The sequence below is a fragment of the Platalea leucorodia genome, assembly GCF_965183815.1.
Source record: "Platalea leucorodia genome assembly, contig: HAP1_HAP1_SCAFFOLD_136, whole genome shotgun sequence".
NCBI classification, from domain to species: Eukaryota; Metazoa; Chordata; class Aves; order Pelecaniformes; family Threskiornithidae; genus Platalea; species Platalea leucorodia.
The window spans coordinates 1828-27813 of record NW_028121404.1 but is presented as its reverse complement, the minus strand read 5'-3'; the positions used below and the strand labels follow the sequence as shown (position 1 = coordinate 27813).

The following is a 25986-nucleotide window of genomic DNA, read 5'->3' as shown; positions in this document are numbered from 1 at the left end:
CGAGTATAGAACTGCCACCCCCAGATCCAGGGATGGGGAGGAGATGCAGGGGGGCTTCAGGTAGGCAAACGTGCCAGTGCTGATAAACAGGGAGACCATGGCCAGGTGAGGGAGGCACGTGGAAAAGGCTTTGTGGTGTCCCTGCTGAGAGGGGATCCTCAGCATGGCCCTGAAGATCTGCACATAGGACACCACAAGGAAAACAAAACATCCCAAAAAAAGAAAACCACTACCCACAAGAAGCCCAGCTTCCCTGAGGTAGGCATCTCAGGAGGAGAGCTTGAGGATGTGGGGGATTTCACAGAAGAACTGGTCCACAGCATTGCCTTGGCAGAGGGGTATGGAAAATGTATAGGCCGTGTGCAGCACAGCATGGAGAAAAGCACTGCGCCAGGCAGCTGCTGCCATGTGGACACAAGCTCTGCTGCCCAGGAGGGTCCCGTAGTGCAGGGGTTTGCAGATGGCAACGTAGCGGTCATAGGCCATGATGGTGAGAAGATACAATTCTGCTGACATCAAAAAGACAAACAGAAAGACTTGGGCAGCACATCCTGCATAGGAGATGGCCCTGGTGTCCCAGAGGGAATTGGCCATGGCTTTGGGGACAGTGGTGGAGATGGATCCCAGGTCAAGAACAGAGAGGTTGAGGAGGAAGAAGTACATGGGGGTGTGGAGGCGGTGGTCGCAGGCTACGGAGGTGATGATGAGGCCATTGCCCAGGAGGGCAGCCAGGTAGATATGTAGATATGCAGTAGATTTGTTCCAAAACTGAAATAAAGCCTCTGGCCTACTGAGGTTGGGGTGGCCGGACCTAACCACTTGTTAAGTAAGAATATATGAGTTGAATCATTTGCAGGCTGTGAGCGTGCCGCTTGCCTCACAGGGCTACAGGTAACGTGGCAGAAGGGCAGGGGGGAGTTCTGGTTAAAAAGGCTACATCGGGCTCTGGTCTCCATCTGTTCCACCGCTCCTGCATAGGTCGGCATTCTGCCTACAGCGATGTCTCACTGACCATTTCTCCCTTTTTTTGCTCCCCAGTGGATATGAATTGGACCCAGAAAAGCTTCAGCTTTGCCTGGAAGTTCAGTTTGCCCTTTTACTTTGCGTCTGCTGTGGATGGCACCAATGCAGTGAAGGTAAAACGTAGCTATTTGGCTCAGCATCCATGAGACCCCTCTACCGTCCAAGGACACAGAGACTGCGGGAGGCACAGAGAGCAGAAAACGGGCCAGTACATCTCTTTGGCTACTTGGGAGCTCTTGGGAGCTCCAGGTAGTTGCAGAGGGTTTTATTTTTCTCGGGGTGTGGGAACAGTTTCCGTATGCTACAGGAGCCCAGTGACCCTTTCTCTGGGTGACAAGCATTTTCCTTCTCAGCTCTTCAGTGATGCTATCAAACCGGCAGTTGCTTACAAACAGAATTCAGGAGGTTTCACGGACAAGGTCACGTGAGAAGTGGAGGTAAGAAAGGCTCCGCTTACAGCTCTCCTCCTCAGCGATCAGCAGCTCTGCTCTTTTTTTCCCTTCAGGGAAAGCAGAGCCTGTGGCAAAAGGTGAAACTTTGCAGGCGTGGAAGGTTTCGCCTTCTGCTGGTGATGCCATGGGGTTTGTGTGCTGCTCGTCTCTCGGTTGGAAGGGGGGAGGTGGTGACCCTCTGAAGAGCCCACGCTGCCCTTGACCGAATTTGAAAGACCCACAGCAGAGCGGAGCTGGTGCAGCTCGCTGCGGTTCTCCTCCTCTCTCTGGGTGAACCCCTTCCGCGGGGCTTGGCTTTGCGTCTTGAGGGCATCGTACCTGTGTTTCCCTTCTGCCCTGCTCTGGGGACATCTCTCTATCGGCAGACGTCCCCGCAGCCTGACCCTGGCTTTCGCCACTGCTCTCAGGAAGCCGAACCCGTCTCCCCAGCGTGCCAAACTTGCGCTCAGGACACGAGCGCTTTTTGGGAACTCGCATCTTGCGGTCGTGGAACCCCAGCCACTGACGTAGCATGTTGTCAGCTCTGACACTCTCTGCGAGGCGTCGGGCACGCAGGCGAGCTGTACGTAGGAGCTCCGCTGGAGAGGCTGGTCCGATTCCAGCAAGGCGATGTTGTTCCTCTCCGAGATATTTCTATAGTGTTGGTGAACCAGGAGCCGCTTAATATGGCGCACGTGGGCCTCAGGGCCCAGCTGGGTGGCCCCCATCACCACGTGGTGATGTGCCTGGAAGGCAGATGGAGAGAGGGGTCAGAGATGCCCGGTGCCTATTACCCAGGGATCCTCTGTCCCCCACGACGCGTCACATGCCATGGTGAGCAGCCATGGGCCGGAGCCCACAGGTCCCTCCGCAACCAGAAAGTCCTTACTGTCCTGCTCGACGGCTTGCTGCTGTTGAGGCTGAAGGTTGGGCCTCTTCCCTCCCCACACAGCGTTGCATGGACAGCAGGGCCAGGGAGCCCTGTGGGGCGTGCGTCTGTCTGTCTGCCCCTGTTTCTGCTAGATGAGTTGTGCCAGCAGCCTAGGTGCTGGCAGGGAACTGAGGCTCCCACATGGGGTTCAAGAAGCTGTGGCGTGGCCACGGGGGACAAGCAGGGACCCTTCAGTGAACCCCATAATCGTTGCCCCAGCTCCCTCCCAGAGCCTCGGGCCACCTACCCACAGCTGTCCCATGTGCCTTGCGCAGGCCAGCACGTGGCCAGCAGGATGAGGAGGGGGAGCAAATTCATGGCTGCCATCGGCACGTGGCAATGGAGGGCTTGTCGCCACCGGTGCAGCAGCCGACGTAGCGCCCGCAGTAGTCACATTGCCTGCAGTGGCCTCGGCCCTGGGGCTGATGTCACAGAGTCGCTGGGCACGGTGGCCTCTTGGGGTGGGGCAACGTGGCAGGTTTCCAAGCAGGAGGGGAGGCAGAAGCTGGGATCGGACACCCCCAACAGCCCCCCGCTGAGTGCTCCGCTTGCGGGATGAGGTGCGATGGATGTGCTCGACCCCTTGACCAGGCTGGCGGTGGTTTGGTGCGGGCTCCAGAAGACGTTAAGGCCTGAGCCGTAGCCGGGCTGTGAACTCCTCATGTTTCAATCCGTTCTCTGAAACCCCACCAAGGAGCAGAGCGACACCATGAGCATCCATGCACACGGGCTTGGAACACCGACCATGCGGTTGACACATGGCTTTTCCAAGACTCATTTATCAAGGGACAAAGAAAGTTGTGGGTACAAGGAGCCTCCTGCAGACCTTTTCCATTGCCTGTAATTTGACTACAAGCCAACCATTTTATCCTATAAATACGGCAGCCTCAGTGAGCCGCCTTCGAGCTCTCCCTGCTCGGCAGCGTGGCGGCATGGCGGTGATCTCCCCTGGAGCTGGGACACCTCGCAAGGTCGCTCCTCGAGGCAGAGAGACTCTTTACCAATGACAGATCTTTGGTGAGCGACCGATATCACGCCTAACCTTGTAGTGTGGTAACTTTGATTTTGTCTTGGTGACTTTGATTGCATGCTGAATTGATGCTAATGAAACGTTACATAAACTTCGCATGTACAATCCCTTAGACATAAACCGTTCTCCAAGTCTGAGACTAAGACTGGACCTAGCCACGCTTAAGCTCCTTCAGGAGTTTAGAAAGCAAGGGGGTCTACTCTGAACCTCGTCACTCAACGGGAGGGTCTTCCTCACTCTTTGCAACTCTGGTCTCTCTGTGAATCACTCGAACTCGAGCGTAACTCAGTTTTCTTTTCTATGATTCTTCTCAGCAGTCATTAATAGAGGGAACCTTGCCATCGAACTCTAAGTCCACTTTCACAGCGTCATATAAAAACCACTTTTGCCTTCCGCTTTTGGAGAGGGACTTTTTACAAGGGCACGTACTGACAGGACAAGGGGTAATGGCTTTAAAGCGAAAGAGGGGAGATTTAGATTAGATCTAAGGAAGAAATGCTGTACGATGAGGGCGGTGAGGCACAGGTTGCCTGGAGAAGCTGTGGGTGCCCCATCCGTGGAAGTGTCCGAGGCCAGGTTGGATGGGGCTTTGAGCAACCTGGGCTGGTGGAAGGTGTCCATGCCCGTGTCAAAGGGTTGGAACCAGATCATCTTTAAGGTCCCTTCCAACCCAACCCATTCTTGGATTCGATGATAATACCTTGGTCAGTGATTCCTTAAGCGTTCTAAATCACCCGTTCATCATGCTCTGTGCCACTGAACTATTTTCTCCTCTCTTCATTTAAAACCTAGATCTCATCGAATGCTTCCTGGCTGTCGAGTCCTGGGCCAGTAAAGCCCTGTGGCAAGTCGTCACTCTTCCAGTTGGCCGAGGTTACACCCATTAGCATCACGATGGGAAGACGTGTGTATCTTTTCCCCCCCCAAAAATATGAATTGTGTAAGGGTTGCTCTAGTATCAAATTTAGAGTTTCTAGAAGCATAAATTAGTAAATAATGGAAGAATAAGAGAATCAGGCGGTGGCGATGGCCCCGGGGACCTAGCTTTTCTTTATACACTTGTTCACGTGCAGTTTCTTGAAGACCGCACGGAAAAAGTTATGCTTCTTTTAGAAAAATAAGCCTTATAATAAAAACAATGCTCAGCGAAGACAAGAGACAACGGCATTCTTCTTCCGGAGGAGCTGGATAGCAGGGTTCAAAAAGTAAAGCTTTGGTTATAAGGCCTGGAAGGGGGATTGCTGAATCGGGGAGCAAGACTAAGAGAAGTAGACTTGGAGATCATCAGGAATCTCTGTGAAGAGTTGGGAGTTGAAGTTGTGCATGGAGTTCTAAACTTGGCAGCGGCCAGCAGTAATCAAAAATACCAGGTCAGGTTTCCCAACAGTCCTAGAAATTCTCCATGAGTCTTACATACACCTTTTAGAGGTCTCCCCTTTCATATGGATGAATCGCTCAAAACCCTCTGAGGCTCGGTATGCGAATATTATTCTTTTCGATGACGGAAAGATGAAGACACACGCTGCATTCCAGGTAAAGAAGAGTGGATGCTCGCACCTTACTCGTACACTTTTTTTGCCCTTTTTTTTTTAGATCATTTCCTATTTCAGTGAGGAAAATGGTTCTCTGGATCCCACCTAGTAGCATCCAGCCATATATTCTTGCTGGTTAACCCCTCTGAGGGGAAAAAAAGACTGGAAGCGCTGAAATAAAAGTCTTTCATGCCTCATTCCGTGGACAGTGAAGCTGCAATCTGACTTTGCAGGAACCTCTACGAGCAGAAGACAACCTGCCTTACCCTACAGGCAGTCCCGGGCAGTTTGTGGGTGTGTGCTGGATGTCAGCAGTGCCTCTGCAAGGGTGATGACACCCAGCTGGGATCAGCGATCCATAAGGGCATTCGACTCCTGCAGCCCCGGGAAAGCAGAAAGGCCGGTAACGCTTCAGGACACCAGAAGCTTCCGAGGTGTCCTCTTGCAGGACGGCTGCTGCATTGCCATGGCCCTGCAGGCACAGCCCCGTGCGTGCATGGAGGGGGAAGGACGCAAGCGCAAGAAATTGCACCAGAAGGCGAGGGCAAAAATAGCAGCCCCGAAGGCTTGGAAAGAAGAGCGAGAGCAACGGCAGGCCCAGGCGGTGAAAAACACTTAGGAAGACGGCGTTCCTCTGCTGCCGGGGAGCCAAGGTGGGAAGGTCCCTAAGCCCTAGGAGTGTGGGGGCTGACTGTCCTGTGTGGGGCTGTACCAGCTCGAGGCGCCTTCCCCGCTGCCCAGTGGCATCTCCTGCGCTCACCCCTCTCTGTGCAGGGCTCCTGCGGTCGCGGCACTGCAGAGCGGTGGGGAGAGGGCCGAAAAAAGCCCTCCATGGAGGATGAGGAGAGCCCAGAGGACGAGTTGAGTCTTTGCCTTTTGGAGCCCTCACCTCTGAAAAGGTGAGTGTGGGCCAGCTTGAGGCCAGACGGGGCCAGCTGGGGTCTGGTGGCCCAGCTGGGGGTGAGGGAAGAAAATCCCAGCGCCACGGGGCTGGACACAGACAGTATCCCCTCCTTTCTCATGCCGTGGGAATGGCGGGGGTCAGTCCCCGGTGCCAGGTGCCTCTCTGCAGCCCCGAGCACAGCCATCACTGGGTTGGGGCAATTGGGAGAGGGGAGAGGCAGGAGGGTCTCGGTCGAGATGTGGGACTTTGTCCTTGCCGCGGTAGGAGCCTTTCCCCAGGGACGCAGCAGGCTTTGCGAGGAGCAGCGACCCACCTCCTCGAGAAGGCAGAGGGAAGAGCCCATTGCCGTGGTGGTGAGGAGCAGATCTAGTCCACATCGGCGAGTGCCGGGAGAGCCTCTCCCGAGAGAGATGTCCAGCAAGAGCCTCCTCCAGCAGGACGAGGGCCAGGCTGTTAACACCAAGGCTTCGTTCTCTCCAGTAAAGCCCCGTCTGCAAACGACGGGGTCTGACGCTGGGGGTCTTTCCTCGGTGGCTGTGAAATCTGCGCTCGGCAGTGGGTGAGCTTTGGTGAGGCGGGAGAAGGAGGAGGGAAGAAGAGGAGGAGGAAGGAGAAAGAGGAAGAGGAGGAGAAGGAGGAGGAGGGAGGAGGGAGGAGGGAGGAGGGAGGAGAAGGAGGGAAGAAGAGGAGGAGGAGGAAGGAGGAGGGAGGAGGAAGGAGGAAGGAGGAGGTGGAGAAGGAGGAGGAGGTGGAGAAGGAGGAGGAGGAGGAGGGGGGAGGAGGAGGAAGGAGGAGGGAGGAGGAAGGAGGAAGGAGGAGGTAAAGAAGGAGGAGGAGAAGGAGGAGGAGGAGGAGGAGAAGGAGAAGGAGGAGGAGAAGGAGAAGGAGAAGGAAGAGGAGGAGGAGGAGGACGAGGAGGAGGAAGAGGAGGAGGAGGAGAAAGAAGAGGAGGAGAAAGAAGACGAGGAGGAGACGGAGAAGGAGGGAGGAGGAGGGAGGAGGAGGATTTCTTCCATGTGATGCCAGGGACCTCAGACTCCCATGTTAGTCTGTTTTGACACGGAGGATCTCATTTCTTTATGTCACTAAGAGACAGAAAACTGCAGTCGTTAAAACGTTCTCCTGCCCCAGCCGCTGCCCTGTGTCCGGAGCTGGGGTTGGGGGCAGCGGGGGGCCCGGCCGGCACCAGGTCCCCATGGTCCAGCCTGGGCCATGGCAGCTCTCTGGGGACTGCGGGGCCATGGAGATGCTCAAACCACCCCAGGATAGACTTCAGGAAGAGTGGCCTCTGCAGCAGCAGCTCGTTTTGGAGGCAGAGGACACGGGCGGCCTCGTCGCCATCAGTCTCCAGCTCCCGTGCGTCCTGGGCCTCACACCTTTGCTGCTGGTTGGTCACCACTTCTGCCAGTTTTGGTGCTGCCCAAGCTTCCTCCCAAGATCCGTCGCCAACTGCTCTCTCTCCTGATGGTTAACTTGGTCTTTCCTTCAAGTCGTGTTCTCAGACTTCATGGGCGCTGGGTTTTTCAACTGGTCCCACTCTGTCTTTTGCCAACGTGGTAGGTTCTTCTTTCTCCTCTTCCTTCACGGTAGATGAGCCACCATATTTTACATCCTGTTTGCTGGAAGTAAAGATTGAAAACAACCACGTGTAAGGTTGACAAGCGGTGAAAAAGAATGGCTCGCACTCTGTTAGGTGAATCTAAGCAGGTAAGGAATATATCGAACGTTGACCCTTGATAAACAACAATCTTCTCAGGAAATTGTGTAGCGTCTGTTATGAAGATGGGTTCTGATGAATTCTCTAGTGAGAGCAGGGATTTTAAATCCTTTTCACCATTCCTCTGTAGCTTGAAGATCTTTTTTTACACTATAAATGCAATGAGGAAAGCTTTTAAAAACTTCTTGGCGAAGGGCAAGCAAGAATAATGAGAGCTGTTAGCAGGTAAACCGAAATAAGAGGTTCCAGCTTTTTCTTGTGCCATGGATTGGGGTTTCTCTGAGGGACCGGCGTGGGTGTGGGTTTTTTGTCATGATTGTCGCTGGGTTTGGGAGGTTTTATAGTCCAGACGTTACGCGAGGTCTTACCACGCTCCCCGAAGGAGATGCATCTGTAAGAGACTGAAGTGTTAAGAACAATTGTCTCAAAGTTTGCTTGTGTGTGTTTATCTGATAAGACCGGACAGTAGACCACTCTTTTGTCTGACAAGACCCAAGGGCAGACCACTCTTTGGCTTATCAAGTACCACCATCTGGCAAGGAAACTTTTGCAAACTTGCTGAAGCAGCAGCCCATTCTTTGGTTTATCAGGTAGCACCATCTTGCAAGGAAGCCTGTGCAAACTTGCTGAAGCAGCAGGCCATTCTTTGGCTTATCAGGCACCACCAAGAACAGGACACCAACTGGTATCTGGTCAGGCCGCTTGCCCCACCAGTAGATGTGCATGTGTTGGGTACGTGATGTTGCCCTGGGTAACCAAACGGAAACGAGAGGGCAAACTCCCTCTCCAACACCAGATAAAAGACGGCACAACGAAACCTGAGTGTGGCCATCCACCACGGAAAAAATGAAGACGGGACCAACGGGACGCCACTGGATCCATGGTGGTGACTATCCTTTGCTCATCTCTCTGAATGCTTGCTTAATTTCCTCCTAATATTTCCTGCCTTTCCTATCGCTTTACTCTTTTATATTTACCCAATAAAATGTCTGATTGGCGGCATATGACCTCGTTTGTGTCTTAATTTCGCCCTTGGGATCATTACAAACCTTCCCCGAGCCTGACAACCAGACCGGGACTTAACATTTTATTGGCGTCACGGACAGGACCCCTTGGAGTGAAAGTGGTGCACCTCTTGTATTTCTTACCTTTGAACTTGCTTGTCTTACGTGCGTACCTCTCAGGGAAGTAGAGGGTGAAACCTTTGTGAAAATTAACTCTTATGTGTGGCCTCCCTGGGACGACCACCCTCACTTGTTGAATACTAAACCTGCTTGAAGTGTGCTGTTGTAGAAAATGGGTGATGATAACACTATCCCTGTGGACAGGGAGGTGCTGTATAACTTTTTGGAAAAACATAATGCACGCCCTTCCGTATAAGGTATTGATTGGGCACGAGACAATTGGTATAATCTGCAGAGTATAACCGACCGAATCAGCACCCTGCAAAAGGACGGTAAACTTCGGGCCGGAAAAGGAAAATCAATTATATGCGCCGTTTTGGGTGCCAGTTTAGTTGTAGCTGTGGAAGCAAGAGACCGGCAGCGTAGTGCCGAGTCTCAGACCATACAGTGCTTACAAGCCCTTGTCCAATCTTTGCAAGGACAAATTGAAAACTTAAAAGAGCAATTAGAGCAGGAGAGAGCCCAGGCAGACTATCTGCAATCTGCCCTTAAAGATCAACTCCTCACGGGCGAGAGTGGTGACAGCCATTCGCCCCCCAAAAAGAAAATTGTGTATCCTTGCGAGGAGTTAGAAAAGATGAAATTAAGATTAGACAAATTAGAGATGCCTCCTTACTCTCTCCGACCTTTGGTTAAGACTGAATTCACGTATGACAATGACCAGGATGACTCCCCTCAAATTACTACAAAAGAAGTGCTGTATACCGCTACAGAATTAGCTAAATTAAAAAGGGACTTTGGCCGTACCCCTAAGGAATCCGAAACAGAATATGTATGGAGGGTGTCATTGTCAGGTGGGGACCAAATATTACTAAGTGAAAAAGAAGCTGAAGGATATTGGGGGCCCGGAGTGTTTTTAACTACCGGTGATCACCGCGCTCCCTGGTCCCTAACCCAAAGGGCAGCTTACTGGGCTGGAGGCCTCAATCCCTTGGAACGAGGAGACCCTCTTGCTATCACAGGATCAATTGATCAATTGGTAGAAAATATACAGAAAGCGGCGTGTTTGCAAATGATGTATGATCGTGAGCTGAAGCTCAAACAGGAGTCCCCGATGATGATGCCGGTGGACCCTGAACGAATGACCCCCCTGATAAGGGGCCTCCCTGAATCTTTAAAACCTCTGGCCATACAATTACAAAGTACAATTAACGCAATGCCCCAGGGCGAAAAGGTCTCAACCGCACTAGCTGGACTGGCGACTTCTGATCGCAGGAACCAAAATTTTAAAGTATGGACTTGGGGTGAGGTTGCTCAGGAATTAATCAATTATGGGCGAAAATATGGCCCAATTAGCACCCCGTCCCCAAAATCAGACCTGAAGGGTTTAAGACGTACTGGAATAAAGACTCCCTCACATCTTGAAAATGAAAAAAGAGCGTCCTTCGTTAAACTTTCTGGCGGAAGAAACATCTCAAACAAGCGTGTTAGCTTATGGACCATAGGGTGTCAGAAAGGTGTTTCTCCAGATCTTATGGATGGGTTACCAACTGATAGGCTTGAAAAATTAGTTTTAGAGTGGCCGGAAAAGCCAGCAGCCAAAGTAAAAATGTTTGAGAGTCCGGTTCCTAGTGCACCCCCACCCCAATTAATTTGACTGACTCGACTGCCCCCAAAGGTTGACGGGAAACTAATTCCTTCGCCCCTTTGTAGTGAGCGGGGGTGCGAAGGGTGGGTGTATATTAGACAGCTCACTATAGGTCATCGAGGTGATTTATTAATCACCTGCCTTGTAGGATTTAGACGAGTACCCATTACATTTTTAGTGGATACTGGTGCTCAAATTTCAGCCATCAAGATAGAAGATGCAGCGCGCGGAGGTATATCATTGTCTAAGCGACGTTTGTTTGTGGCAGATGCGTTCGGTAATGTTCAAGCACAGGCACTGGCTACGGTCAACTTACAGCTACCAGGGGAGGAGACAGCCACTCCAGTGGAAATGGTTGTGGGGCCGCTCCCGCTTAATCTTTTCGGGCTTGACGTCCTGAAGGGTAAAGTGTGGACAGACAATAAAGGGGGAAGCTGGTCTTTTGGTGTGCCACTGATAAACATACGGCTTTTACAAGCTGCACCTTTACTTCCCCCTTCAAGATTAACAAATGTTAAACCCTATCCCTTGCCCCTGGGGGCACGAGAGGGGATTTCCCCAGTACTGGAGGAATTAAAGGAACAGGGGGTTGTAGTTTCTACTCACTCTCCCTTTAATTCTCCTGTATGGCCAGTCCGAAAACCAAATGGGAAGTGGAGACTAACAGTCGATTACCGAAGGCTCAATGCAAACACGGGCCCGTTAACAGCTGCTGTACCAAACATTGCCGAACTCATAGCCACTATTCAGGAACAAGCACATCCTATTATGGCAACTATTGATGTTAAAGATATGTTCTTTATGGTCCCTCTGCAACCGCAGGACCAAGATCGTTTTGCTTTTACCTGGGAGGGGCAACAGTTTACTTTTACAGGGCTCCCTCAAGGATATAAACATTCCCCCACGTTAGCCCACCACGCTTTAGCACGAGAATTAGAACTAATCCCATCAGAGGAAGGAGTTAAAGGTTATCAGTACATTGATGATGTGCTAATTGCAGGGAGTCAAACGGAAAAGGTCCAGACAACACAGGATAACATTATCATTCATTTAGAAAGCCTAGGGTTAAAGATCCCGCCTGAGAAAATTCATACTCCTGCAAATAAAGTTGAATTTCTAGGGATTTGGTGGAAAGGAGGAATGACATGTATTCCTCAGGATACCCTCTCCACACTAGATCAGACAAAAATGCCCGAGTCAAAGAAGGAATTGCAGTATGTGCTAGGAATACTTGTATTTTGGAGAAAACACATTCCAAACTTTTCTATTACATGCTGGCAAATCAGCAAAAGAATGGAAAAGACCTTTTGCTAATGGCCATCGAGCCTTAAAGCGTCACTACTGGGTGTGTGGTCACCATGCATACAAAGTGTGACCAGCAAAGTGGTCTGGAATATGTTATGTTGGAATAATTCGTCCCCTGTTTTTTCTGCTTCCCAAGAATGATGATGATAATTTGGGTGTTAAGTTGTATGATGATCTTACACGAAGCAAACGATCTATTAATACTGCTATAGCAGGTGGTAGTAGCCAATTGTGGGGAAAGGATGAATGGCCCCCAGAACGAATTATCCAACACTATGGGCCTGCCACCTGGAACCCCAATGAACTGATTAACGGTGCTCGAGAACCTGTTTGTAATTTAAATCGCATTATTTGACTACAAGCCATTTTAGAAATTATTACCAATGAAACCGCTCATGCCTTGGACCTATTGGCAGATCAAACCACACAAATGCAAACGGCAATTTTGCAACATCGTATGGTTCTCAACTAACTGCTAGCTGAAGAAGGAGGTGTTTGTGGTAAATTAAATGATTCTAATTGCTGTTTAAAAATTGATGATAACGGTCAAGATGTTAAATGAATAACCTCTGGAATAAGAAAATTAGCCCATGTTCCTGTTCAGACCTGGAAAGGTTGGGAATTTTGATCCCTTTTCATGGCTTCCAGGTACCCCTTGGGTTAAGCATATCTTGTTCTATATGTTGTGTGGATTAGCAATGCTATTATTTTTACCATGTATCATTCCATGTTTTGTTCAATTAATTCAACATGTTGTGACTAACATGCAATTTGTTGGTGCCCCATCACCAGACAATGTTAAATATATCCGTGCAGTGTACCAACCAAATCCTTTAGTTGTAAAAATTGTGTAAACAAATGCTCTCTTCTTACCTTACTATCCTCTCCCTCTATCACCACCATGGGCCATGAAGGCAGAGATCTGCGAGTCAAGACAGCAATTGTTGAGCCACGGGGTGGTGTAAGAGACTGAAGTGTTAAAGAACAATTGTCTCAAAGCTTGCTTGTGTGTGTTTATCTGATAAGACCAGAACAGTAGACCACTCTTTTGTCTGACAAGACCCAAGGGCAGACCACTCTTTGGCTTATCAAGTACCACCATCTGGCAAGGAAACTTTTGCAAACTTGCTGAAGCAGCAGGCCATTCTTTGGCTTCTCAGGTAGCACCATCTTGCAAGGAAGCCTGTGCAAACTTGCTGAAGCAGCAGGCCATTCTTTGGCTTATCAGGCACCACCAAGAATAGGACACCAACTGGTATCTGGTCAGGCCGCTTGCCCCACCAGTGGATATGCATGTGTTGGGTACGTGATGTTGCCCTGGGTAACCAAACGGAAACGAGAGGGCAAACTCCCTCTCCAACACCAGATAAAAGACGGCACAACGAAACCTGAGTGTGGCCATCCACCACCGAAAAAACTGAAGACGGGACCAACGGGACGCCGCTGGATCCATGGTGGTGACTATCCTTTGCTTCTCTCTCTCTGGATGCTTGCTTAATTTCCTCCTAATATTTCCTGCCTTTCCTATCGCTTTACTCTTTTATATTTACCCAATAAAACGTCTGATTGGCGGCATATAACCTCGTTTGTGTCTTAATTTCACCCTTGGGATCATTACAAACCTTCCCTGAGCCTGACAATCAGACCGGGACTTAACATGGACATAAAACCTTCAATGGAGAAAGGGGAAGGGGACAATCAAAGCTCATCAACGGAGTTACCTGTACTGCAAATAGGGAATATCCCTAAGCCTTAGAGAAGTCCTCCTCTCCCTCATGACCTGCCCTGTGACTGGTGTTGGGAACACCCTCATCATTGTGCTGGTGGTGGACAACTTGAAGACTTGCTATAGCTCCACCACCACGCCCCTGACCTGACCACACTGCTGACTGGACTGGACACACCACCATCTCTGCTGACAGCGGTGTTAGTAGTACTTGCTGCACCTTTTGCATGTACTGAGTGCTTCATGCTGGTGGCCACATCCTACGACCAGTACTGGGCTGTGTGCCACCTGCTTCTCTCTGCAAGACTCATGGCCTGGAAGGTCTGTTTTGAGAAGGCAGCTACAGCTTGGCTAGGGGCATTTCTCTCATCTACAATAGTCACTTCATTCCTGTCCCAGATACAGGTCTGTGGCCCCAGTGCAGTGCGCCACTTCTTCTGTGAGTTCACTGGAGCTCTCCTGCAGTGACACCGTGACACTTACACTCTTTGCTCTCATAACCTGCTTTTTAGGTCTGGGCCTCCCCTTCCTCTTCACAGGAGCATCCTGTGCATGCACCAGAGCTGCCACCCTGGGGCAGCTCTCCCACCCAGCATGGACAGGCAGGAGGCCTTCTCCACCTGCTGCTCTCACCTCACTCGTGAAACTGTTTTCTACAGCATCCTCATCCTTGTCTGTCAGATGCCCAGAAAAGCCCTCCCGAGATAGCTGGACAAAGCCCTTTTGCTACACCGTCCTCAGGCCCCTGCTCAATCCCCTCATCTGCAGCCTGAGGATCAGAAAGTTTGGAGGGGAGTGGGACACGGAGAGAAGTGCTCAGAAAAGCTGTGGGCTGCACAAAGAGCCAATTGGAGTTGTGGGCCTGCTGGGAGCAGTGACTTCTGGTTCTCTTCTGAACAGGCCCAGAAAACCCAGACAGGTGTGTGCTGTGTCCTGGGCACTCTCGTGGAAGTGTGAGATGTGGAGAAGGTTTCTGGTGCAGAGAGGTGCTAGTGGGGCTGGCTGGTTTCATTGTGAGACCTCTGTAAAAGGCCTTGTAAAGGCAAGAGGCATCAGAGAGGTTGCATAGCTGGACTTTAGCAAAGCCTTAACATGGTCTCCCATAGTCTCCTTCTAGCCAGATTGGTGACATCTGGACTAAAGAAGCAGACGATGAGGTGGATGGGAGGATGACTGCACGATCAGGCTCAGATGTCACCACTGGCCCAGAGTCCTCCTTGCAGCCAGTCATTATCGGCATCTGTTACCAGCATTTGGGCCAACACTTTTAACACCTTTATTATCTCCCTGTACGATGGGATGGAGCTCACCTTCAGCTCCCTTGGCAAGCTGAGCGGAGCTCTGGAGCTACCTCATCTAGTTCACCCTGCCTCGAGCAGGAGAGTCAGACAAGACAACATTCAGGGCTCTTCTAACCTGAGTTATTCTAGGATTCAGTCAATCTTCCCCTTGGAGAGCTCTCTGAAGAGAGAAGAAGCAGAGGAAGGAGAAAAGATAGAAAGGAAGAAGCAGAGAGATAAAGGGTGCCAACAGAAATAGAGTAGTTCTGAGCAATGTTTCTCCATTTGAATGATTGGTAAGAAAATTTATTTTGATAAGTGGCTGCATAAAACTGCCTGCACACAGCAAGGGAGCGTAATCAGCTTGCCAGTACATGCCCTTCCTGCTGTTAATAAAAATAGATGAAAAAAATATTGAAAATTCATAAAAAGCTAGCCATGCTGGAAATGAAGACTTTCTCAGCTATTACATTGAGTTCTTTTCTGCAGAAGTTTCAACTTTTTCCTAAGAAATTACATTCAGGGCTCGATTAAGTCGTCCACAAAGAGGTGGCCACTGCCCTATGTAGCTGAAGCATGCATATGGGAAATTTGTCACAGGACATATAGGAGGCTTCTGCAGCATGAGCTGGTAGGCAAGCGGGTACCTTGGGGTGGTGGAAGGCACCACCTGCCTTCAGCGCTGCTGGGTAGGCTGTGAAGAGGCCTCTCCAGCACAGCAGCACACTGTGTCCCTTTGGATGCTGGCTGTGAGGTCATTTCTGACCAGGCAGCAGTGGGGAGAGAGATACTCTGAGGTCTTGAAAGCCATCACAATGCTCCCCCCAACAAGACGAAAGATGTGGGGAGGTCAGGGTTAGCTGGGACAAGATTTGGTGGAGGGAAGAGAGGTTTGGCCAATAGAGATGAAAGATTTTGAAGAGGAAAGATGTGTTTGGGTAATTTTGATGCCACCGTGATACTGACTGAGAAAACATTCATGTTAGGCATCTACCCTATTTCTAGCCAGTAAGCTTAAGCCCTAACCCTACCCCTAAATGGCACCCTTCACCCTAACAGGAATCCACTACTCCAATCCCTAACCTCAAACCTTACCTCTAAACCAAAGCCCCAAACCATAAACGCTTACTCTCACCCTATTACTCACTCTTAATTCCTAGCCTTTATCCAGAACACTAAAATGCTAGCCTTGACCCTAACCCTCACAAGAGCCCTACACAAAACCCTAATCCACAAAGCGAGCCCATGCCCTGACACTAACTAGACACCCTCCCCCTGAGCCCAACAGGACTGAGGTCTTTGTCCTCTTGACTATGGCAGCAGCCTCTGCCACTGATGCCTGCCGCAAAATTTCATTTTGAGGCTCTGGACTTTGTTTCTTCCTCATCCCTGCTTGGGGAGGCCGGGAGGTGTTGCACAGTTTTTCTGCACTTGGCATTGCTCATCCTCACATCCCACTGCCCCCAGGAAGAGCCCTGAGCCAGACATGAGGGACAGGATCTGCCTTCCCAGGGCCTGCAGGTTAGGACTTGGCCTTGCTGCTTCATCAAACCAGCCAAGGGTTTTCTCAGCATTACAGCCCCCTGCACAGGGCCTTTGCCTACCTGCAATCACAGCCTCCAGTTAGCTGCTCTAACGAGCCCTTGGGGAGGCTTTGTCAGTAATGGCCCTCAGGGGGGCCAATCAATGCTTCAAGGTCTTGCTTCTGCCTTTGACTTCTTGAGAGGTTTGTTCAGTCTGCTCTCAGTATCTGAGGTTCACGGACACAGGGCCAACTACAGCATGGGGGCTCATGAAAATACAGAAAGCCCTAACGAGCTATTTCTCTTCCTGTAATTTTCTTCAACTCTTCAAGACTTGTCCAGCTAATTGTAGAGTCATTTCATAGTGTAGTTAAGGAGGAAGATTTCCAAGTGTACCCAATAAAAATCCTTTTTTTAAAGGTTATATTTTATTCATTTCAGTTGAGAGCAGAGGTAACAGCAGCATTCTCCAATTGATATTGATGCAGAGGGTCTCCTCAGGAGGTCTGCGCAGCTAGGAAAAGCAGTCCCTTGAGGTCTGGCACTGTAGTGACAACCTTGCCCCTTGCTTCCTGCCTTCCTCAACCTCACCATTTCTCTCATTGGCCACCTGGGATTTACATCAGTTTCCTGACATCAGACTTCACTGACCTCTGGGAGCTGAATGTTACAGTTCCATCGCACCATCTCCCACCTCATCTCCTTAGACAACTGGCTGCACACAGGCACAGAAGGATTCTTCCTGTTGGCAAGCAAAGAAAATTAAGCATGATAAAGCTTCATAAACAATAAAATACACTCCTCGAGCATATGCTCCTTACAAGCTACCACTAATGAGGTTGCCTTTCTACAAGGGATGATCTTATGAGAAATGTTTTAGATACATAGTTATAGAAAGTTAGAGATAAACATAATTAAAGAATTGGCTAAACAGACACTTGTCCTGCTGAAGGACAGGCAAGCTTTTAGTCCCTGAAGCTCAAAGCAGCAGCATAGGTGAGAAGGATCTGAATGAACAAAGAGTAAGGGCAGGAGAAAACTGGAGAATAATGGAAAAAGGCTGTTGTCTGCACAACCTGCTGAAAAGATGACTTTAGAAATGGTCGTTGTATCCGGACAGGTGAAAATACAGGAAAGATTAGAGAAATTAAAGACAGAACATCATCCAGCATTTATCCACTCGATCCAGTGCAACCAGGCAGCAAAGGCGGCCAGCAGTGTCCTTAAGTGCATAAAGAGAACCCTTGCCAAAAGTGCGAGGGAAGAGATTGTCTCCCCTGCTCGTCACTCGTTAGGCCACCTGTAAGCGACTGCGTCCATTTTTGGGCCCCCATTTCAAGTGGACTGGGTCTGGCTGGGATGGGGTTAACTTCCTTCATAGCAGCCCACATGGTGCTATGTTTTGCATTTGTGCCTAAACCAGTGTTGATAACACACTCGTGTTTTGGCTATTGCTGAGCCGTGTTTGCACAGCATCAAGGTCTTCTCTGGTTAAACCCAAGAGGCAGTTAAAACCCACACAGCCATTCACTCACTCCCCCGCAGTGGGATGAGGGAGAGAATCGAAAACAAAAGGTAAAACTCATGGGTTGAGATAAAGGCAATTTAATGGGACAGAAAAAAAAGGGAAAAGAATAACAATGATAAAAGAATATACAAAATAATTGATGTCCAGTGCAATTGCTCACCACCTGCTGAGTGATGCCCAGCCAGTTCCTGAGCAGCAGACCCCTGGCCAGCTTTTCCCCCAGCTTTATATGCTGAGCATAATGTCATAGAGTATGGAATATCCCTTTGGTCACTTGGGGTCAGCTGGCGGTTGGTGCAAAATCGCCTCCGGTGCACCGTTGTGGCAGCAATTGGCACCTGTTGTTCTTTGACCTTCAGCAACCCCACAACAGAAAGGTCCTTCAAGAGACTGGGCAAGGTGGACAGCTGTTTAATTTCCTCCCTTGCCAAGGCAGCTATGCCAAAAGCCCACCGGTACCCTTTTGCGTCCTTGAAATACCCTCTCCTGAGGTAGTCTATGCCAAGGATGCACAGAGCCTCTGGGCCAGACACAATGGAGTCCTTTGCCGCTCATTCCCAGTTCGACTCACTTCAGCTTCCAATATAGTCAGCTGTTGGGATCCCCCTGTCACTCCAGAAATCCAGATGGGTTCTGCCTCTTTATGGCTTGATGGCATTAGGATACACTGTGCACCAGTGTCCACTAGAGCCTTATTCTCCTGTGGGTCTGATGTGCCAGGCCATCGAATCCACGCAGTCCAGTACACCCGGCTGTCCCTTTCCTCCACCTGGATGGAGGCAGGGCCTCTCTAGTCCTGGTCATAGCATTCGTTACTCACTTCTAAATGTGAAGGTAGTACTCGAAGTACAGTAATGGTTTCAGTACAAAGCTTAAATAGCAGATAAAGCTCAAGGCTAGTGTTTCAATAACAAATATCTGAGGTAAAACATCACTAATCACTGCAGAGCACAGCAAGCTGCAAAACCCAACACCAATCTTTAACATGTACACAAAAAAAAGAGCATGGTGCAGATCAGATAAACTAAGATCGGGAACAGATGAATCAATGATGTCATGACCTGCAGCCGTTAACAGATATAAATTCCCTAGTAAACTCTGGTTAATCTGTTATAATCTCAAACCCTTCATGCCCCGTGTTGGGTGCCAGAAAGGACTGTCATGGTTTAGCCCCAGTCAGCAAGCAAGCACCACACAGCCACTCGCTCACCCTCCCCACCCTGGTGGGCTGGGGCAGAGAATTGGAGGAGCAAAAGTAAGAAAACCCATGGGTTGAGATAAGAACAGTTTAATAATTGAAATATTATAATAACAATAATAATAATAATAGTAATAGTAATAATAGTAATAGTAGTAGTAGTAGTAGTAGTAGTAGTAATAATAATAATAATAATAATAATAATAATAAAAAAAAATTTGCAATGACAAGGAAAACAATAAGAGAGAGTGAGAAATAAAAGCCAGGAAAAACAAGTGATGAAATTGCTCGCCACCCACTGACCAATGCCCAGCCAGTCCCTGAGCAGAAATCCCTGCCCCTGGCCAACTCCCCCCAGTTTCTATACTGAGCATGATGTCACATGGTATGGAATAGCCCTTTGGCCGGTTTGGATCAGCAGCGATCGCTGCTCGGGGACAGGCTGGGCATCATTGGCGGGTGGTGAGCAGAACTGTCTTTATCTCAACCCTCAAGTTTTACTTTTTTTTCCCTCTTCTCTCCCCGGTCCAACTGGGGAGGGACGAGGGTGAGCTAGCGGCTGTGTAGTGCTTAGTTGCCGACTGGGGTTAAACCACAACACCAGGAAAAGACTGCTGGCCCAGGGGATGCTCAGGCTGCTCCGGCTGCCCAAGCAATAGAAAAGCCTGCCCGAGCTGGTGCATTCAGAAATAGATTTCTCTTTGTCATTTATAACCCCCTGGAAGCACAGAGGTGCTTCTTTGCTCTTCTCCAGGCATGTCCCTGCCCCCAGAGAGCCTTTCACCAGGGAAGTTTGTCCATGCTGGCCTGGCGTGCTGCTCCTACCCCCTCCCTGTGCTCTCCACAGGGCCCCGAGCTGTTGGTACTGCTCTGCAGAGCGACCGGGCCGTGGTGCCTGAAAGCCATGGGGCGATGCCCCAGGCAGATCCCTGTTGATCATTCACCATCTCCGGGGGAACTGGGCACCCACAGGTGAAGGCTCAGCCCAGGCCCATTCTCTAACACATTGCCCCATGCCCTCCTCCCCTCATCCCATGGAGAAGCCAAGCAATGCAGCACGGCACTGTGGGGGCAATTTCTTCAGCCTGACCTCAGCTTTGGCAGAAGAGCCCAACCTCCAGACACCAGCATTGAGGAAATCCCCTTTTATTCCAGAGATGTGTCATGGGAGGCGAGCTGTACCATTGTGCCAGCCACATGTGAACAGGCCTCTGGGTCAGACAGGCTGGGTTCAGGCCTCTGGTGGAGTGGAGTGGATGCAGGCATGTACAGACACGGTTATCACAGGCAAAATGCCCAAAGCGCAGGAGGTTCCTGAGATGAATTTGAAATCACTTCTGAAGAGACACGAGCAGGTTAATGCTGCTGAAAAGAGCTGATTGAATCAGCTGCTTCAATGTGTCTTTAAGCTCCTGGTTCCTCATGCTGTAGATGAGGGGGTTCACTGCTGGAGGCACCACTGAGTTCAGCACTGCCACCACCAGATCCAGGGATGGGGACGAGATGGAGGGAGGCTTCAGGTAGGCAAACATGGCAGTGCTGATAAACAGGGAGACCACGGCCAGGTGAGGGAGGCACGTGGAAAAGGCTTTGTGGCGTCCCTGCTCAGAAGGGATCTTTAGCACAGCCCTGAAGATCTGCACATAGGACACCACAATGAAAACAAAACACCCCAAATCCACAAACATACTAACCACAATAGCCCAAACTTCCCATAGAAAGAGGTAGGCATCTGAGCAGGAGAGCTTGAGGATGTGGGGGATTTCATGGAAGAACTGGTCGAAAGCATTGCCTTGGCAGAGGGTAGTGAAAATGTATTGGTAGTGTGCAAGAGAGCACGGAGAAACCCAGTGCCCCAAGCAGCTGCTGCCATGTGGACACAAGCTCTGCTGCCCAGGAGGGTCCCGTAGTGCAGGGGTTTGCAGATGGCAACGTAGCGGTCGTAGGACATGATGCTGAGAAGAGGAAACTCTGCTGCCATCAAAAACACAAACAGAAAGAGCTGTGCAGCACATCCCTGGTAGGAGATGGCCTTGGTGTTCCAAAGGGAATTGGCCATGGCTTTGGGAACAGTGGTGGAGATGGAGCCCAGGTCAAGGAGGGTGAGGTTGAGGAGGAAGAAATACATCGGGGTGTGGAGGAGTTGTTCACAGACTACGGCGGTGATGATGAGGCCATTGCCCAGGAGGGCAGCCAGGTAGATGCCAAGGAATATCCAGAAGTCCAAGAGCTGCAGCTCCCGTGTGTCCATGAACGCCAGGAGGAGGAACTCAGTGATGGAGCTGGCATTGGACATTTGCTGCCTCTGGGCATGGGGACCCATGCAAGGAGGAAAAGGCATTGACAAGTTAGGGGAGACTTTTCTGAGCAAAACTAAAAGGCATTTCCTACAGACCCTCCCCTTGCTACACACAAACACGCATAAACACACACACATTTCCCTTTTCTAGGAGACCTTCCTTCAGCTCCATGGCTGAAGCTGTGCTTTGTGCTGGTTGAATGTGCCGTGAGGAGCTGGGCCTCTGCCCTCTGGCTGCTGAGGTGTCAGCCCTGCTGTGCAGCAGTGAGTTCATGGGAATGGTGGAAGCAGGGTCCAGTCCTGGTATTCAGCTTTGTCAGATGAAACCTCCCCTAAAACAGAAGGGCTTGTCAGCATCTGCACTCCCAGTGCTAAGGAATGAGGAATGCAGAAGGCAGACTGAAAGTATTTTTTAGAAAAGAATTTCCCCCGTCTTCTTTGAGGATTGTTTTGGGATGTCAGAAACCCTCAGTATTTCTGTTGCACTCAGGGAGAACAGAGCGAATCCTGCAAGGCAAGAGGATTGCCTTGGGATTAGAGCAGAGTGAGGGGAGCTGGTCCGTCCCTCAGCCCGAGAGGCCCTGGCCTTGCACCTTTCTGAGATTGAGGGCGATCACACTGCTGTGTTCCTGTGAAAAGCCAGCAGACACTGCTGAGAGCAGAGGGATCCAGTGCAGACCACTAAATGTCCCACCCTTTCTCAAGGCCTCAGCAGCCCACTTCCAGCCAAGGTCACACAGGGCTCATTTCACCAACCCAAGAGCATTTCCTTGGCCATTGCATCTCCGTGCTTCTCCATGGGGCTTCCAGGTAACACAAAGATGCTATGGGACAGATGTGCATTCTGGAGGGCAGCTCACAGCTTGGAAGGATACCTCAAGGAGATACCTCAGTTTTTTCATGATGGTATCTCGCTAAGGGCAAACCAGCTCATGCCCCAGCCCCACAGCCTGCATTGTCCACAGCCTCACAGATGAGAGGAAGGCTGGGACACTTGTTCCCAGGGACACACCTGCACGAAAGGCCCCACAAGATCAGTGTGTGACTCTGCAGCTGAAACTGCCACCCCCAGAGAGCCTGACAGCAAGACCAGGATAACAAGAGCAATCACACAGACAAGTGGAGAAAGAAGGAAAAATACAGGGAGGGTCTGGCTGAGGGAGGCCAGGGCAGAGGCATTGGGGCACTCAGACAGCGTTCCCCTTCCCCAGCTGTGCACGCCACCTCCCAGACACCACCATTGCCGGGCAGCTGCTCTCAGCCCCTGCGCTCTGCAGAGGGAACTGGGCCCGTGGCTGCAGAGCTGCACCACGGCTCTGCTGGAGCTCTGGCTGCAGAGGAGGTGGTTCACGCCTTGGAGCCCCCAGCCCTGAGGGCAGAGGCTTTGGTGGGTGGGAGAGGAGGCAAGGGGGCTTGCTCAGAGGCAGGGGTCTGCATTGGAGGGGATGATATGGAATTTTCTGAATTCTCCCTCCCACAACATTGCTCTTTTAAGTAAGTTTCCTCTCATTCCCTGATCGTAACCCTGCTGCCTGGAGATTTTCCTCCTGGGAAGTGATTCCCTGTGCCATGTCTTTTCCCTGTCAGCCCTCACAGACCCCATGCCAACCTCTGTGCACTCCCCTTGGCCCTACAGAAACCTGCCTGTTTGCAGGGCACTGGCTGGGCACATGTTCCTGTCGGGAGGTTCAGAAGGGCAGGTCAGAACAGCCCTGAGGGGTGCAGCAGAGGTGGTGCTGGTGCTGCCCCTAGGCAGAGGAGGGGCTGAAGGCACTTTAGGAGGCTGTTAGATGACCTACTGGCGACTCCAAGTTACAGCTCAGGAGTCTCAATGACTTGTCCAAACTTGACAGGTCCTTTTCTATTTCTCTTTCCCTTCCCCAGCCCCACCCCTGCTCCTGTTCCCTGCCCTCAGAGTAGGGAACTGAAAACACAGGCTCGGGAAATCTCTTTATAGCAAACTCTGCCTTGACCTTCTGTGTGTGTGTTGCACCCCTGGCTGCACACACACGTTCACCTCCCTGCACCTGTCCCCGGGAGAAGGCAGCTGTGATGCCCTGTCCCTCTGAGGGTGCAGCAGGGAAGCCCTGCTGTGCAGCACGTCCTTCTCCTCTACACTAGAGAAACTGGGGCAGTCCTCCTGACTCTGGGATGCGCCAGCTTTTGGACATCTTTCCACCAGCTGCAGATACATTGGCCTTCATGAAGGTACTTACCACGTAGAGGGCTGCGAAGATTTCTCCCCCAGTGAGCTCTCAACTTCCCTTACACCCCAGGCTGCCTTTAAGCTCTCCCTGCCCTGCTCCTCTCCCCTTGGTGCCTGCAGGCAGTGCCCTCAGCCCTGCTGCGCTTTGCAGAGCTGCTGCTCCTGGGCAGAGCTGTCTCTCTGCAGCTCTGCCCGCTTCCCATGAGCTCCCTGTGTCCCAGGAGCCCGGCCCAGCTCAGCAGCAGAGGACCAGCCCAAGGTGGCAATTTCTCTGCCCCCTCTGCGCTCCCTTGATTTGTCCCTGGGGCTCCAGGGGAACCTGCTGTGAAACAGGCTGAAGCAATCACTGATGTGCCCTCCCTCAGCTGGGGAGAGACACTTCTTTCCAGCAGTGCCATTTCCCTGCTGAGAGACAGAGTTAGGTCTAAATATCAACTTTTCTTGGCCCATCATTAGACAGGACATGAGACAGGGCTCTCCTTTACCCCTGCTGAAGGAAGGGATGCAACTGAGTCAGGCAAGGCATCCTCTCCATGGTTTGTAGTCCTGGGGCTGGCAAGGGACTCTGCGCCCTCCCATGCACACCACCAACCCACAGGAGGTGGGATTCCTCTTGCCTCTGCTCAGGTGGGCATTAAAGAAGCACCTGCATGTGAGCTCCTTGCCTCAGCTCCCATTAATGGTGGTGGAGGCCAGGAGTGAGCTGTTCAGGTGCAAATGTGTGGTCACAGCTGAGGTGCTAGAGGTGGTCAAAGATAGGTGCAGGCAATAGAAAGAGACTGAAGATAGGTGCAGGCAGATGTAGAGACAGGACAATATCAGACCACAACAACCTTGACTGACAGCAGCTTCGTGGAGGCTCTTGGGAGTTTTCTTTGGCCAACTAAAATGACAGCTGATGCCCAAATTAAGGGCAATGGAACCTGTCCCTACTCATTATGTTCAGGGCGGCCTATAGAGGTATTCCTATGATGGAATGGAGTCATGTGCCATAGGGAGAGCTCAGGCTCTCTCTTTCTCTTCTCCATGAGCTGTATTTACTAGGCCTCCACTCACTGTGTTGGCAGTTGCCTCACGTCCATCCCCACATTGCCTTACAGAATTCTGGGTGTCGATTCAATCTAATTTTCAAACCCAGGCCCACAGAGCAACCTGAGACACCAGGGCTGGCAGGGACAGCACAGCACCTACAGGAAAGCAATCCCCATTTAGGGCGGGTGTGTGACAGACACCCCTGACGGCATCGCAGCAAGTGGGATTTGGTGCCTGTGTGCTATTGGCTGATGCACCAGTCAGAGGCATCAGCCATCAGGTGCCTTCAGAGAAGCAAGGTCTGTCCCTTCTCTACGCAATAGCTGCCTGCATTGCATGAACACAAAGCACCCCACACCGGGGTCTTTACTCCCTCCCTTGGCGATTCAATCAAGGAACAGGCCAATCATGTTAACAGCGTGCCTGGATACATCTTGTCTTCAAGGACAGCATAATGAAGCACTGCCAGGGTTCATCTCAAAACTTAATTGAAACTCCAAAGGGAATCCAAGGGCATTAAGATGAGCTGTTGCTACTTCAGGAAGAGCTAAGGAAGAGTCAGAAATACTGTGAGACCACTGCTAAATTTAATAACAGTAGGTGTAGATAGATCGGAGATACTCTACATCCTCTTTGCCTCAGCAACCACCAGCAAGGTCTCCCGGGCCTCGGTGCTTTGAGGCAGGACGCTGAAGGAGGGCAACCAGCAGTGGATGGGGATCAAGCCAGGGGTTCCTTGAGCAAACTGCACCCTTACCAGTCCATGGGACTGGAGGGGCTGCATGCAAGGGTGCTGCGAGAGTGTTTTTCACCACTGGTTCATTGTAATTTGAGTAAGAAAGGCAGTCAGACTCTGCAAGGTATCATTTAACAGGCTGTTCATTAGCGCTAACACTATGAAGAGAGAATCATGCAGATCATCTTAGGTCCCTTTTAGATGGTGGGAACCCCAGGTGGTGTAGCATTGAACAGGCCACTGACCCACACATGGCATGCCATGCGCACCCCACCCAGCGAAGCCCTTCCCCTCTTTTGATCGTTCAAGCTACTGTAGGCGTTTATTACAAAAGAAGAACTCTTTCCATCATCTCGACAGTCTAACAGAAGTGATGTTCTCATGAGAACTCCTTGCTGCATTGTTAGACACAGGCAAGGCCAGGCAGGAGGTGTAAGGGCAGTACTGAGCGGGAGCTGCCTGCAGGCTCCTCTGTGACAATGAGCTGCTGAAGTTGTCCTGTGGCCAAAGGCTCCGTTCTGCATGGCACAGGCGTGAAGGCCAGGCTGTACGTGCAGTGCAGCACAGCTCGCTGTCCAATGGTCTTCTGGTCAGGGTCACTGCTCAGGTTTCCCTGTGAGAAGTCTGCACTCCAGCCTGGTGCCACAGCTGAGCTGTGGAGGAGGAGGAGGTGGATCAGAGCTAGGAGGAGGTCGATCGCAGGCAGGAGGAGCTGGAACCCCATGGCTTGTCACACAACTGTGATGGTTTTGGATGAAATGAGATGTGGTGGGACAGCTTGCTCACATGGAGTTCTGCAGTGGAGGAAAACAG

General features: G+C 50.9%; 1 protein-coding gene and 1 pseudogene across 2 annotated transcripts in view; one reads left to right on the top strand and one right to left on the bottom strand.

Annotated features, from left to right (window-relative positions):
- Positions 1 to 2712, bottom strand: part of LOC309603583 (olfactory receptor 14A16-like) — a gene marked incomplete at both ends in the record, with an annotated part of 44065 nt that extends 41353 nt beyond the window's left edge. The window contains 2 exons of the mRNA XM_082338392.1: positions 1697 to 2108; positions 2633 to 2712. Coding sequence (XP_082194518.1) covers positions 1697 to 2108; positions 2633 to 2712 — 492 coding nt within the window. The remainder of the gene's footprint in view (positions 1 to 1696; positions 2109 to 2632) is intronic.
- Positions 2713 to 6569: 3857 nt separating this feature from the next.
- LOC309603588 lies at positions 6570 to 6871 on the top strand (annotated as a pseudogene). The gene is made up of 2 exons: positions 6570 to 6663; positions 6724 to 6871. The product of its transcript is annotated as an uncharacterized misc_RNA (transcript).
- Positions 6872 to 25986: the final 19115 nt, after the last annotated feature.